The 15,205-nt window shown below is 41.8% G+C and overlaps 1 protein-coding gene across 1 annotated transcript; it reads left to right on the top strand.

Moving 5' to 3' along the window:
- The first annotated feature begins 12,614 nt into the window (after positions 1 to 12,614).
- LOC101520596 (lithostathine-1-alpha) lies at positions 12,615 to 14,975 on the top strand. Its single transcript, XM_004590711.2, has 5 exons — positions 12,615 to 12,678; positions 12,908 to 13,026; positions 13,317 to 13,454; positions 14,609 to 14,720; positions 14,908 to 14,975. The coding sequence occupies exons 1-5, from the start codon at positions 12,615 to 12,617 to the stop codon at positions 14,973 to 14,975; spliced, it is 501 nt and encodes a 166-aa protein (XP_004590768.2).
- The last annotated feature ends 230 nt before the right edge of the window (positions 14,976 to 15,205 follow it).

The following is a 15,205-nucleotide window of genomic DNA, read 5'->3' on the forward strand; positions in this document are numbered from 1 at the left end:
ATACACACAGCTTCATCCCAGTGATTGCTGGAGTATTTAAATAAAGCTCTCTGCCCACAATTCCTACTAAGCCACACAACAAAGAACAGTAGCAATCTGGAGGAAAATGATCCTAGAATTTTCTGGTGCTGGTCCACGGCAGAAAAAAAAATAGAAAATAATAGACATGCAGATGTAATAACTGACGAGGAGACAAGTGCCACCAGCGGGTCTTTGTGGCAATCCTCCACTAGGTGGAACACACGATCATCCCATACAAACTTCAGAAAGAGCCAAACAGACAATATGGAAATCTAGAAAGTCTTGAATAATGATGGAGTTCCAGTGACCTGGATGTTTCATCTTCTGTAGTCAGAATCAGTGAGATCCTTACAATCTGAGGAACAAAGGCAAGAAGCCTCTGTATTAGCAACGTTTTAATTCATCAGCAGGTTTGATTTCTTTTAGTGGCATCCTTGGTCTGTTCTGTCTCACTGCTTGACTCAGTCTCCAGATTTCCTTAAGTCTGTAGTTCACTTCATTGTGATCCCCTGGCTTCCACTGTGTCTTTTACAAGAATTTACCAGTGTATATTTCTGCTTACAAATAAGCACTGGATGATTTTTGATCCTAAAGCTTGCTCCAATATCTTTCCCTACTCCATTCCTACAGTGGAGCTCACTACAGAGTGCATCTACCCCTGCTCTGTATATCCTCATAGGGTCTCTTTACAGGAGGATGGAAGATGATGGGGTGTGAACAGGAAAGGAAAGCATGATGCACAGTACTGAGTTGATGATTATAACCAAAACTTACTTGAGAAGACATAAGAATTCACAAAAGAACATAATAACTTACCATTGAGACAACAAGAAGTGACAAAGCATATGCTCTTGACTTGCAAAAACTGCTAATTAAACAAAATACACACATGCCAGCAGCTTACTAAATGTGGCATGTCACACTTAGCTTCCTGGCACCCAAAACACCCCTCCACCCCCATCTGCCAGCATAACTGGAGCTCTGCAACTATATATTCCATCTGTTTTAACATCCCAGCAGTGCCAGCTCTCCCTTAAGTAAAACTTGGGAACGCTCACCAAGAAAGAGAAGTGGGAGTTCTTTTCAGAAGGTTCTAGCCTCTCTCTGGATCTCAGTATTCAATGAGAACAGCTGGCAACAAATTCTTGCCAGCTTCAGACTGACAGTTTCCAACACTCTTGTGCTCCAAATGAACTGTCCCCGCAGTGACTGGAAGTGTTTCAAAGTTGACACAGCTTGTTTTTTCTTCCAAGATCTGAAAGCATGCACTTTCCAAGTTTTGAAGGTATTTGGAAACTCAGATTCTCTCAGGTAGGAAACTGATTCACCAAACAAACAAGACAGTGGGTGCTTTGTTCCCCTCTTGTGTCGGTGTCTCAAATGTTTTAATTGTAGCTCTTTCTTTCCTTAATTCTGCTCCTCCTGCTAGTGAAATATTTAATTTAAACTTCTCCTCTTGGAACAAAAATTAAAACATCTCATTTCTGGCAAGAGGAGTCCAGGATTTGAGGGAATTAGAGAGTATGTCAGGATCAACGTGAGAGAAAGGCTCTTGAAACAAATTCCAGTAAATGCAGGGGACTCAAAGCACTAAGATCAAAAGACATTGCTGTAACCTGATTTCTAGGAAAATTGCAACACTCAGACATTAACTTGTGTAATTAATAAATGTTCTTGAAGTGGAGCCCGCTCTCTACAGGCCCTTGAAGAAACCGGATCAAGTTCCACCTAAAGGAAAATACACGCTTTTGAATCCCTCCCTTAAACAGGGTGCCGTAATTCTACATAAACATTGGTGGAGATCCTCCCCTAAGTTCTGTCTTTCAGACCCTAAAAATACATTATGTTATAGAAGAAAAAAACCTATCATGTTGCTGGCTTGTTTTATGAGGAAACTGTGATTACATTTCTTAAATTAATGTTTCTTAAGGGAACCACTCAGGTAATATTCCCAAAGCCTTCACAAACACCAACTGATGTTGAATTCTGCCTCAACAGTAATCCTTTTGCAAAAATCTGATTATCAGTGGAATGGACTGTCTCACAGATGGCTTTCAGTTATAGAAACAGAGGGCCCATAAATTCTTAGTGCTTCAAAATGGACACTGCTCATTCCTCAATAAAAATAACCAGAATTTGTTGAATATTGACCAGGTACCAGACATGTTATCTAGTTGATACATGTGCTAATTAATCATCAGGTCAATCACATAAAGCAAATACTATGACTATTCTAATTTCCATGTGGTGGAATAGGAAGGCATGACACAGTTGAGTAACGTTGAAAAGTTATCAAGTGGTCTTTGATCTGGATACAGGCCATAAGCTAAAGGAAGAAAGAACTCAGGGCTTACCTTCAGGTTTCTTTCTATTCTGCTGAGTAGACTTTAAAAAAAAAAGCAAACTTCATAAAGGGATCTTCCTGGGAATCTCAATTTATAATGCATTTTCTGTCTGTTATATTAAAAACATAAACAAAGTTGACAAATATTAATATTACTTTCACTGACCAGTAGATTCATGTGTTTGGCAAGTTACTAATTTTTTTAAATATTTATTTTGTTTTTATTGCAAAGTCAGATATACAGAGAGGAAGAGAGACAGAGAGGAAGAGCTTCTGTTGATGATTCACTCCCTAAGTGACCGCAATGGCCAGACGTTTGCTGGTCTGAACCAGGAGCCCAGAGCTTCTTCTGGGTCTCCCACGCAGGTGTAGGGTCCCAAGGCTTTGAGCCTTCCTCAACTGCTTTCCCAGGCCACAAGCAGGAAGCTGGATGGGAAGTGGGGCTGCTGGGATTAAAACCTGTGCCAATATGGGATCCCGGCATGTGCAAGGCGAGAACTTTAGCCACTAGGCCACCATGCAGGGCCCACTAAATTTCTAAATAAATAATTTTCTAAAACTAGTTACCACCTGTCCAAAAGTATACAATTGGGAAAAGCCATCTCATTTTTTTATAAATATAAATTTGAGTCATTTCCTCAGAGTTACCAAAATTTGCAGTAGGGAAAATCCAATATACTTAGAGCATGAATTGGGAAAAGCCATCTCATTTTTTTATAAATATAAATTTGAGTCATTTCCTCAGAGTTACCAAAATTTGCAGTAGGGAAGAATCCAATATACTTGGAGCATGACAGGTTTATCTTGCTTATAACAAACAGTTACTTCTTAAAATGATATTAATTTACAGATTTGAAACACAGAGCTATAGAGAGAGACAGAGACAGAAATTTTCCATTCTACCTGTCTTACTCCAGAAATGGCCACAAAGGCTCACACAGCTGAGCCAATCCACAGCCACAAGCCAATGACTTCTGTGTGTCAAAGGGCCATGTGCCTGAGTCGTCCTCCACTGCTTTCCCTGACACAATTACAGGGAGCTGTATCCACAGTAGAGCAGCTAGGATCTGAACTGGTGCCCATACGGAATGCTAACACCACAGGGTGGAGGATTAGCCAACTGCACTATCGCATTGGCCCCCAAAATTACTTTTAAAAATTAAAGCAAAAGACACTTTGTGGCAAATTTCTCTTATACTGTGAGTTTTCTTTATGTAAAGATATGAAACAATCAATGACAGTTCAGAAACAAAATATCCCAAGGCGTTTATTAACATACACAGCACAGCAGCAGAGAAAGAAAGAGACTCTCTAAAGAATGGTGATACTGGGGCCCGGCACGGTGGCCAGAGGTTTAAGTTCTCGCCTTGAATGTGCTGAGATCCCATATGGGCGCTGGGTCTAATCCCAGCTGCTCCACTTTCCATTCAGCTCCCTGCTTGTGGCCTGGGAGGGCAGTCGAGGACGGCCCAAGGCTTAGGGACCCTACACCCCTGTGGGAGACCCAGAAAAGCTCCTGCTTCCTGGCCTTGGATCGACTCAGCTCTGGCCATTGTGGCCACTTGGGGAGTGAATCAATGGACAGAAGATCTTCCTCTCTGTCTCTCCTCTTCTCTGTATATATGACTTTGCAATAAAAATTAATTAATTAATTAATTAATCTTTTAAAAATGATGATGTTTACTTGAAAATGGTAGAGCAGTGAAGCAAAAATATGCATTCTGTAGTAAACTATGAATACGTCCACAGAGGTTGAAGCCAGTGCAAGTTATTGAAGGCAAAAATGAAGAGGAAAATATTGGACATTTAAAAACGTGTCTTGGCTAAAATCACAAATAAGTAATGTGGGAATGATGCTGAATAACAGTTTCAGGGAGAAGTTTTTGTAGAGATATTTTTCTGATTAAAATCATTTCTGTGAGTAATGATTCTAGACGAATGCTTTGTGACAGTCTCACAAGAATTCTCTCTCTCTCTTTTTTTTTCTTTTAGAAGCTCAGGCGTCTTTATTCACTGGCCAGCACTGACCAGTGGACTGTCCCATTCAGTGGAATCTTGTGGAAGTGTGGAGCAATCTTGGTGTTTTGGGCTTCTTAAGCAATAGTCATCCAGTCAACTAAGAGAGCACTGGGACATGGTGCAAATCATTCAATCAACCAATGATCCAATCAATGATTGCTATGTGGAACATGGAGACCCAATCAGTTAGCATCACATCCCACCTAGTGGTGAACAACAGAACCAGGAAAACAGGTTCTCCCTGTTCTATTTACAGAAAACAATTTGGGTCAATTAGCTTACAGTCTGAGTTGTGAAAGAAAAGCAGGTTCTCTTCCTGCAATGAGATACCATAAGCACTCTCACTCTCTTTTTGGAACTTTATAAGAACCTAAGGATTTGGCAAAGGTCAGGTTATGGAAATGTTTCAGAAATGATTCAGAAGACCTAGCCTTGCTATTGCCATTTTCTATTGTCAGCGCTGTCACATTCCCCACTGGTTTTTAGTTACAGAGTGCAAGATTGGACTCATCCATGTCTAGAGGGTCATATCTGGTGGAAATGACCACTATTTTTACAGGATACAATGAGGCCCAGCAGGAGCAAGGCAACAGGTTTGGCAAGTGCATTAAGCAAGGGTGTTAGCCATGGAGACCAGATTAGATTTTTTTTAAAGCAATTCCTGGTCCAGCAGTAGTTTCTCCATGGCCCCCTGTCCACCTGGATCATGGGTGGAGCCCTTCTATTGGTTGGTTGTTATGGATTCAATTTCACTTCACAGCTACCTTGACAGCTGTGGATATTGTCATAAAGATGGTGAAGATGTCCACCAGACCTCTAAACTGGGTGAGTGATGTCATAGGATCCAAATCTTAGCTCAATTAGCAACTGCCCATTGTTTCCAGGCTGTGGGTGTGGAAACTCCAAACCAATGGCTGGGTGTAATTAAAAACCTGTTGGAGGGCCTAGAGAAAATTATGTTTCCTTGTACCAGTAACTTCTTTCTCTTTCAATGTTGGCAACAAGGGAGGTAGTTACAAGATTTCAAATGGGGTAAGTCCCTTTACATAGGAAATATATTGAGTTCTCAACAAGGTAAGGGGCAATAGGCTCACCCTATTACCTAAAATTTCTGTAACCAATTTAATTGATTCATCTGGAGTATGAAAGCCAGCCCATTGTTTGACTGCATATGTAGAGGTAGGCCAAATTTGGAAGTTATTTAATGAAGTAATTTTTACTACTACCTGAGAGGTCTCATGCTTGGTGGGAAACACTTCCATCCTGAGACGGTGTCCACCAACATTACTAAATATTTACAGCCTAGGCTTAACCTCTGTAAAGTCAAACTCCCATAGTTCTCCAGGATTTGTTCCTCTGTTGCAGGTCCCTTGAGTTTTTCCTGTTGATAGGCTTCATAGTGAGCTGTTACTGAACTCAACATCTGATTTACCTCCAGTACGTAATGCATGCTCCTAAATCAGTCAGTCATCTTAGTGGCACCCAAATGGGCGCTCCTGTGAACTTGTGCAATCAATTTCCAAATTAGGACTCTGGGAAAGAGCTTGTCCTGGGGGATTTTCCATCGTGATGCAGCGAGAGAGTCTTCTACCTTCAGGTTAATGGTGCTGTAGCTGGGTTTGGTGAGTAGCTCTGGTAGCGTGGTTAGGGACATAACTTTAATGCTCCCCACTGGGTTTAGAGTGGCTTCTCTGGCTGCCAAATCCACCATTTAGTTTTCAACTACCTCGGGACTATTTTCTTTTTGGTGGCCCTTGCAGTATATGATATCTACATTCTTGGGCAGCCAGAGGGACAAGATTTTTAAATCTCTTGGCTTTATTTATTTTTGTTAAAGTGGACCAAGGGTAGAATCATTTTGATTGTAATGACTTTCATATTTGTCCACAATTTTTAAATACATAATTATAAAACGTAACTTGCAAAATATTGAAAAACATATAAAATGTAAATTTTTTCATAAGCATCTTTATTCGCTCTAATAACCTTATATTCATTGGAATAGTCATTGTTATTGCTTTCATAAAAAACCAGTCAAGTTCAACTGGCAAGCAAGATCAGTTTTACATTGAAACTTCGATGCTTTGATTTCCTTTAGAAGGAAACTATATTTCCCAAGATTTATGTTCTTTTCCTAGAATCCTCTAGATGCTGTCCTCTGGCCTAGTTTTTATAAGATTCTCAGAAGCTCATTTCTGGCTTTTCCCATCAGATTTCCTTAGGACAGTTTCTGACAGTAGAAAGCAGTACCGTGGAAATTCAGCAGGAATGCAATCTCAAGCAGAGCAATTTCCTAAGAAGCCTCCTATAACACTCAGGACATTTTAGTGCTGATGCAACTGTTGGTGTTGTTGGAACATTATTGAAGTTCTTTAATTTCCAGCCTTGTAATAGAGATTTTAGACTTATGCCATAGATAAATTGTCCTCCTCTCATTTTAGCTCTTAACCAGCATGTCCATAGTAGTTTGTCTGCACAACTAGACTGAAAAGAAAACAACTGAAGAAACATTAAATGGGCCAGAGACTTCCAATTGTTTGTGCTCTGCATATGCAAGAAATTAATTTAGAACTAAGCTTTTTCAACTTAGAAGAAAAGGCCTGGTTTGCTTTTTTGGCATGCTCTATGTGCCAGCCACAGTTCTAAAAGCTCTATACAATCTCTATGACAACCTGATAATATAGTTGCTGTTCGAAGCCTAACTCATATGACATAAGAGAACAAACAGATTAAGAGGTCAGATTAACTTAGGCAACACAAAACAGCTAACAACTATTATATATTGTAGCTAGATTCAAACATAAGTAATGTTGCACAAGAATAATTTCATTATCTAAACAAATCTTTCTGACTTCCTACTAATTAACTGTCTCCACTTTTTTTTTTTTTTATTGCAAAGTCAGATACAGAGAGAGGAGGAGAGACAGACAGGAGGGTCTTCCGTCTGATGATTCACTCCCTAAGTGACCGCACCGGCCGGTGCTGTACCGATCTGAAGGCAAGAACCAGGAACCTCATCCAGGTGTCTCACGTGGATGCAGGGACCCAAGGCTTTGGGCTGTTCTCAACTGCTTTCCCAGGCCACAGGCACGGAGCTGGATGGGAAGTGGAGCTCCTGGGATTAGAACCCACGCCCATATGGGATCCTGGAACTTACAAGGCCAGGACTTTAACCACTACGCTATTGCGCCGGGACCTAACTGTATCTACATTTAACTGGCAGATTTCTAGCCTGAATGATTTGGGTAAATGAGCACTGTGGAGAAGAGCTTAACATTGATTTTGAGTTTCAAGAACCAGTGATCAATCCTTAATTTGATTTAACCTTTTTTGCTTATATGTACCCATAGCATATATCTGTACTAATTGGGCAGAAAGTTATTTTTTTTCCCATTATGAAGGAAATGAGTAAGTCCTAACAGTGGTCACAAAAGCTTCGGGATCAGATAACAGAAATTTTGAGGGAATCTGGGAAGGATAGAGAACAAGGAAACAACGAATCTTTTACTCATTTCTCACTACATGTCTGTGAAAAAAATAGGATATAAATTTTCTATTTTTTTAAAGATCTATTTATTTTATATTGGAAAGTCAGAATTATAGAGCAAAGAAGAGAAAAGGATGAAGACCTTCCATCGGCTGGCTCACTCTCCAAATGGCTGAAATGGCTGGAACTGAGATGATTCGAAGAAAGGAGCCAGGACATTCTTTTGGTGCAGCGACACAAGGCTTTGGGCCATCCTCTACTGTGTTTCCAGGCCACAAACATGGAGCCAGATGGGAAATGGAGCAAAAGGATATGAAACAGCATCTATATGGGATTCCAGGGCATGCAACGTGTAGACATAATCAAATAGACTACTGAGCCAAGCTCAAAACAAACTGGACCATGGGAACTGTCACAGCTGAAGCCACCTTACCCCAAACCAGTAGGCAAACTGCCCAGATCAAAACATGGGCTCTGTTCTCCTACAAAGGGAACACATGCCCGGATTCCCAAGGCTCTGAGGAGCTGGGAAAGGGCAGTGATATTCCCGGAATTGTGAAGGATCTGGTGACAGAGTGACAGAGAAGGCAGCAAGCAGACAGAGAACTTGTAAGCTTGGAATCAGAAAATCTGCCTGACAAAGGGAGAGGCGAAGGGGAGGCCATAGTGCCGAGTGCACAGTGTCCCTCTTTTGGAGCTGGGAAAGAGAAAAACAGATTTCCTTGGCTCCCTGACATCATTCACCACAGAGGTCTCCTCCCCTGGCCAGTGAATTCTGAGGAGAGCCTGTGAGAAGAGAAATTCACCCACAATAGCAGGGAGAGACCATGGACTCTACTTGGCATCTATCAACACCAAAGAATAAACTCAAGCAAAATATTGGAATACTGCCGCATGTGACAAGGAAGGAGAATGCATGTGATGAGAATTTATTTACTGTAGATTCTTGAACTTTCTAGCCTTCTGCTAAGTACTTGATATTGACAATTAAAGCCTAAATAGTAATTCTGTATGTAATTTCTTAACATCTCTGACTATCTCATTTAATTGTCATTTTCACATTCTGAGAAGCATTTTACATGTGCTAAGTATGTTGATTCCATTCTAACATCCCTACTTCATAGATGTGAATCTTATTAAAGAGTTCTTAGTGAGCTGGCATGGTGGCTCGATAGGTTAATCCACTGCCTGCCTGTCTATGCCACTATCAACATGAATACTGGTTTGTGTCCTGGCTGCTCTACATCTGAACCAGCTTCCTGTTAAGCACTGGGAAGGCAGCAGAGGTTGGCTCAAGTCTTTGGGCCATGCATCCACACAGGAGATTTGGAAGAGGCTCCTGGCTTTGGATCTGCTCAGCTCTTGCATTCTGGCCATCTGGCATATGGAAAAGCTCTCTCTCTCTCTCTTTCTCTCCTCTGTAGCTCTGGCACTCAAATAAAAATAAATAGATTTTTACAAGTTAAAATGTGAAAACTAAAACGAAATCTCAGTCTCAGAATGGCATGGTTCTTTGTCCAAGTCACATAATTAAAGGAAATGAAACACCAAGAAAACAAATCCATTGAATGTGACCCCCAGGTCTGTGCCTTCACCTAGCTGTTCTAGCATTTCCCCTACAAGAGCTATAAAATCCTGTCATATCTGGAAAGAATGGAATCTCCCAGATGGATGAGCTCACATATTGCACAATGCTCCTCTCACAGGAAACAACTATTTAGTTATTTTGAGTGACTTAGGCATCATCCAGTAAGAGAAGAGAGTGAGTTGAAATTTTTTTCTAGTGCGTGGTCTCTAGCACCTATTACCCCTCTGCTCTAACCTTTCTCTGAGCATCCTGGCACATTTTGTTTCTGCTTTTGCTCTGAGGTAATTAATGAACATCACCCATCCATAAGTTGCTCCTACCTCAACTTTCATATTGCTATATCCTCTCCTGGGTGTCTGAAGTCTTACAGGTTTCCTAAGCACCACACTGCTTCTTCCATATTTACTCTGTCTAAGAAAAGACTCTCTCAATTTATTAGTATGTGAGGAGGTAAGTAAATAACTTACATTGCTGATGTGCTTATACACTTTCTTTGAGATTCCCAAAGAGAAATAGTTGCTTTTCTTAAAAGATTTATGTACTTATAGTAGAAACACAGATCTGATTTAAGCAGAGATGCAGAGACAGACAGAAAGAACTTCCATTTGCTGATTCCCTCTCCACATGGCTGCAATGGTCAGCACCAAGCCCTCTCTGAAGTCAGGAGCTTCTTCTTGGTCTCTCACATGGCTGCAGGGTAAAAAGGCTTTGGTCTATCGCTAATGCTTTCCCAGGCCATAATCAGAGAGCTGGATGGGAAGGGGACCATCCGGGACACTCACATGGGATCCTGATGCTTGCAGGGTGAGGACTTAATCAAACAAGTCATCATGTTGGGCCTGAGAAATTATTCTGACAGGAACTGTTGCATTATATGAGTTTGTTTTGGGAACACTGGCTCCATGAGAACTAGCTACCAAAGGCGGAAAGTGCCACGGAATGGAAGAAACAGGCAGAAAAATCAGACTGTCATGGCATAGTTATTGGGGATCCGTGCTGTATATCACATCTTGGGTGACTGCAAGGTGAAATGATCATGAGCCATGAGACAGGAGAAAAGGAGCTTATTAGAACAAGTAAGCCTGAGGGCGACCAAGCTATACCAGCATATTCTCAAGAAAAACGGACAGTCGGTAGGAGATAACATCAGTATCACATGAAAGCAGCAGCATGTTCTTCTTTTTATACTCTTGAATTTGGGTTTACATTCAGGCCCACAAAGAACGCAAAATAGAAGTGGCCATCAAGACGAATGAGTCATGTCAACCTTGATCCACACATGTAGGAGAGTCAAATTTGGCTTGGTGAAAGCTCCTGTGATAGCAGGACCTGAGGAAAGCAGCTATTTGAGCTTAAAGCATCCTGAACTCTAGAACATGGCATGTGAAATCAGCCCCTTTACTCAAATCACTTTCTCTGACACATTGACACCAGTCACAGCAGCAACAGAAATATGAACTGCTCTAAGATCAAAGATTTAGAACTGTAGATGAGTTAGGGGGCCCAGACTCAGCTTTCTCTCATATAAAATGATAATTTCCTCAGTGGAAGAACAGCAAATACAAAAATCCATTATTTGGGTACAGTGATCTGATCATACGAGTTGTGCCCTGTACCTCTCTGCTCTGCTGCCCACTGTGTAAATCTGTGAATTCATGACATATGGAGAAAGGTAGAAGGTGTCTGAACTCCTAGTGTAAATCTGGCCATGCACATATGAGAAAGAGGTAAAGGAGGAGCCTTTCAACTCATTTAACAATTAACCATTGTGCTACTTTAGGACATGGATATCGGTTAAGTCCAAAAGTTTTGTGAGCTTGGAAGAATCAGGAGCAAACTACATCCCTTCCAAAAGTCCTACAGAAATTCAAGTGCAATCTAACAGTATTAAGAGGTAGTACCACTAAAAATGGCAAAAGGTGAGGAGGGCTCCACGCTTGTGGGTAGGAATAATGTGACTGCTCAGGAGGCAACTCTGCTCCCTTTTGCTGTTTTTACCCTCCTGTCTCTTGTTCTGGGATGATGAAACAAGCGGGTTTTGCCAGATGCCAGCACCTTGAACTGACATTTACAATCCACCAAACTGTGTGTCAGAAAAGAATTTTATGCTTATCGTTGCTTGCATAGTCTCTGATATCAGGATTCTCGTATGATAGCCTGTTCCTTCTTGGAATATTTGGGGCCATGAGAACCAAACATTTGGTTGGGTTTGTGGAAGGACAAAATCTGCCTTTGATATATATATTTGCGAACTGGTTTACTGGAAGAGGGTTTCATGTGACTGCCCTCAAACTACACCACAAACAGGCTATTCCTGATGTCCCCCACCACGGGGTTGGTTTTTTTTTTTTTTTTTGGTGCACTATGTAGTCCTTCTACATCCCACTAGTTGCCCCGCCCCTTCTCAAACACTGAGAACCATTCTGTAATAAAGGTCCTACGATTGCCTGATCTGACAAATCACCTCAGAACCATCCAACAGGTAGGAGGCATTACCAGGGGATAAACACCTCTAAGATGGACAGGTTATGCAGGATGTTTTACTGACCAACAGCTTCTAGAAGTAATGAAGCCTTAGCAGATCTACACTGGCCTTTGAAATACTGGACCTTTTGCTTTGTTGAGATTTATTTGCTTTATTTGAAGGGAAGGTTTGCGGAGTACAAGCCAGAGATAGAGAAATAGACCCTCCATTGAGTGCTTCACTCTGCAAATTGCAGCAATGGCTACAGCTAAGCCTAGGTGAAGCCTGGAACCAGGAGCCTCCTCTAGGTAACCCACATTGCTACAGGGTCTTAAGAAATAGGACCATCCCCTGCTGCTTTCCCAGGCCAAAAGCAGGGAACTAGATGGCAAGTGGAGCAGCCAGGACACGAACCTCTGCCCATGTGCATACCTGTACTTGTTGTTTGTGCTTTTAGGCAGAGGGTTAGCCAGCTGAGCCATCACACAGGCCCTCGATCCCTAAACTCTTAAGAGAAGTACTTGAACGTGTAGGTAGCTTAGAGATGCTTTATGATCTCAGAAATTCTGAGAGGGGAGGCCATCATAAATGCCATAGGAGCTCAGCTCTGCCCTCTGAGAACTTCTTCTCTGTGTTCTCCTTTAGAAGACCACTGCTTTGCTCCTCGTGAGGAGATTCCCTCCTGCTCAGCATGCCTCTGACCAGCTCCTACTTGGTGGTGGTCTCCTGCCTGATGATCCTGTCTCAGGTTCGAGGTGAGATCTTTGCCCCATGTACATTACAATCTAACTACTAAGCTTTCATTCCACCCCTAATCATGTGGATCTACTTGCAAAAAGGCGGAGATAGAAGAGTGGGGATGTGGTAGGACACGTCTGATCTGTATGCTTTCTCTTCCCACAAAGGGGTCTCATATTGTTCTTCCTCACCATCCAGCTTTTGCCCTACCCTGACAATATCCTTTGATTGTCTCTCCTTTTCCAGGCCAGGAAGATGAGCCTGCAGAGCCCATTCCCAAGAATACCTGTCCAGAAGGCACCAATTCTTTTGGATCCTACTGCTACTTCCATTACCAATTTTCTGAGACTTGGACTAATGCAGATGTGCGTGTGTGAGGATGGCAGTGTGGAGAAGGGAAGGACAGTAAACTATGGGAGCTGATATTTTTCAATATTTGTAGTGGCTTCACTAAGGAAAGTCTGATCACTTACGCAAATCTTCCTCCTTTAGTTTGTCTTGTCATTCTATACCTTCTTAGCATAGTTACTGGTGATCATTGAGAACATTATCAGGAGTATCTTTTTTTCTCATTTGGATAAATGCCCTGGGTAGATCAAGTATAGCAGTTGAATCTCCCTTGCTTATTGAAACTCTCTTTTCTTCTCCTACACAGCTCTACTGTCAGAATATGCATTCAGGAAACTTGGTATCTGTGGTCAACCAGGCTGAGGGTGATTTTGTAGCCTCCCTAGTTAAGGAGAGTGGCACTAGTGACTCAAAGGTGTGGATTGGCCTCTATGATCCCAACAAGGTAAGTCTGGCTGGAGTTTGCTCTCCTGGCTAGTCAGCTACTCTAGCTTCCTGGGTGTTGCCATCAGGCATGCCCTGTTGTTGGGCACCTCTGTGTGTTAGGGCTCAGTTATGCCCAGGGGCATCATGCAGGTTGGGTGTAAGAGTAGCTACCAGGGAACTCAACAGAATGACCTGAATCACAAATATCTTCCTCTACTTGTTTTCTGCTTTCTAGCTTTAGATGCTGATTTCATCTGTATAGTCAGCCACAAATGGGGGTTTTGCCTTTCAAACAGAGGTCTGCTAGTGATTACGCATGAGTGTTTATGGTGAAATAAGCAAATCTTTTCAACACCCGCAATGCTCTCATTACCTTAGGGACTCGCTGATCATCCCTGTGTTCTTATTGAGTGATTTCTTTGTAAGAAATGCTTTTACAGCAGCCTAAACATGGTGCCATTATGGCTAAGCAGGAGATGTCAGTAGCTCTATATAGGCTCATCAGTTGTGTTTGGCTGAGGGGGCCTGGGGTTGTTAGTAATGAAGTCATCGTTGATATCATTGGAAGAAAATGAAATACTAGTAACCCAAAGACTACTTTATGACCACTCTGGCTTGATGCAGGAGCCTGCATGCCTGCTAGCCCTCTATAAGCATAGTCGGGTGTGCATTTTCTCCCGGGTACAGCTGGGCCTCACTTCCTCCTGGCTAGAGGTGATGCTCGGTATGCTGGTCATGCTTGATGACACTAATGTCCAGCAGCTGTAGCATTTTGAAGAGAACTTTTTTAGGATTTATAGAAGAAGAATTAAAACAAAAATATACTCCTATTTGATAATGTGGTGCTACATTATATAGCAGTATATTATAGTAATCCATGAAAAGCCAGTGGCATGCTGATTTCTAAGAGTTATGATCTCAAGAAAGAAAAATAAAGAACCACTTTCTGTAACAAATACATATGATGCTCTCAGTCCAATTGAGATATAGTAGTTGGTGGGACAAGGAGAGGGACTTGGACATCCTAGGAAAGGAGATACTTACCCCCAAAGCAGAATGATTCAGTTGCACAATGAGGTGTATCTTGTACATTTGGGATTGTGTCTAAGTGGTTACCCAATCCAAGTGTTTCTGTCTTCACATTTATCTCAACTCTGGTCCTCCCACCTTTAGAACCGCCGCTGGCGCTGGAGCAGTGGGTCCTTATACTCCTATCAAGCTTGGGCAGTTGGATCCCCAGCCACCACAAATCCTGGCTATTGTGTGGTCCTAACTTCAGACTCAGGTGAGGCATAGAAAATCCACTCATCTGTTGCCCTCATTTGCTGGTCAGCTCTGGGGATGTACCAGCAAATGGAGATATAGACAATATGGAAATGAATGGTTTACTTTGGCTTTTGTCATGGGCTCTAGAAATAAGATGTACATAGTTTCTGGGCTTTTCATTCTGATGTTTCTCATTTGGTTTGTAGAATACAAGAAATGGAAGGATTACTCTTGTGACACAAAGTTCTCCTTTGTCTGCAAGTTCAAAAAATAAAGGCAGCGGAAGAATGGATGTCTAGAGCTGTTCATGTAATTGTTCTGCAGTCAAATATTAAACTGGATCATTTCTCCAAAGTAAAAGCTGTACTCTTCAGGAAAAACTCAGAGTATAAGTCACTGCTGTCTGCAATGATGCACAGTTTGATCATCAGGCAGGCCTCTCCTTCCTGTAAACTGCCACAGTCTGCCACATACTCTTCATATTCTTTCCTGCCTATGTTTTAT

This window comes from Ochotona princeps, chromosome 8 (assembly GCF_030435755.1).
Source record: "Ochotona princeps isolate mOchPri1 chromosome 8, mOchPri1.hap1, whole genome shotgun sequence".
NCBI classification, from domain to species: domain Eukaryota; kingdom Metazoa; phylum Chordata; class Mammalia; order Lagomorpha; family Ochotonidae; genus Ochotona; species Ochotona princeps.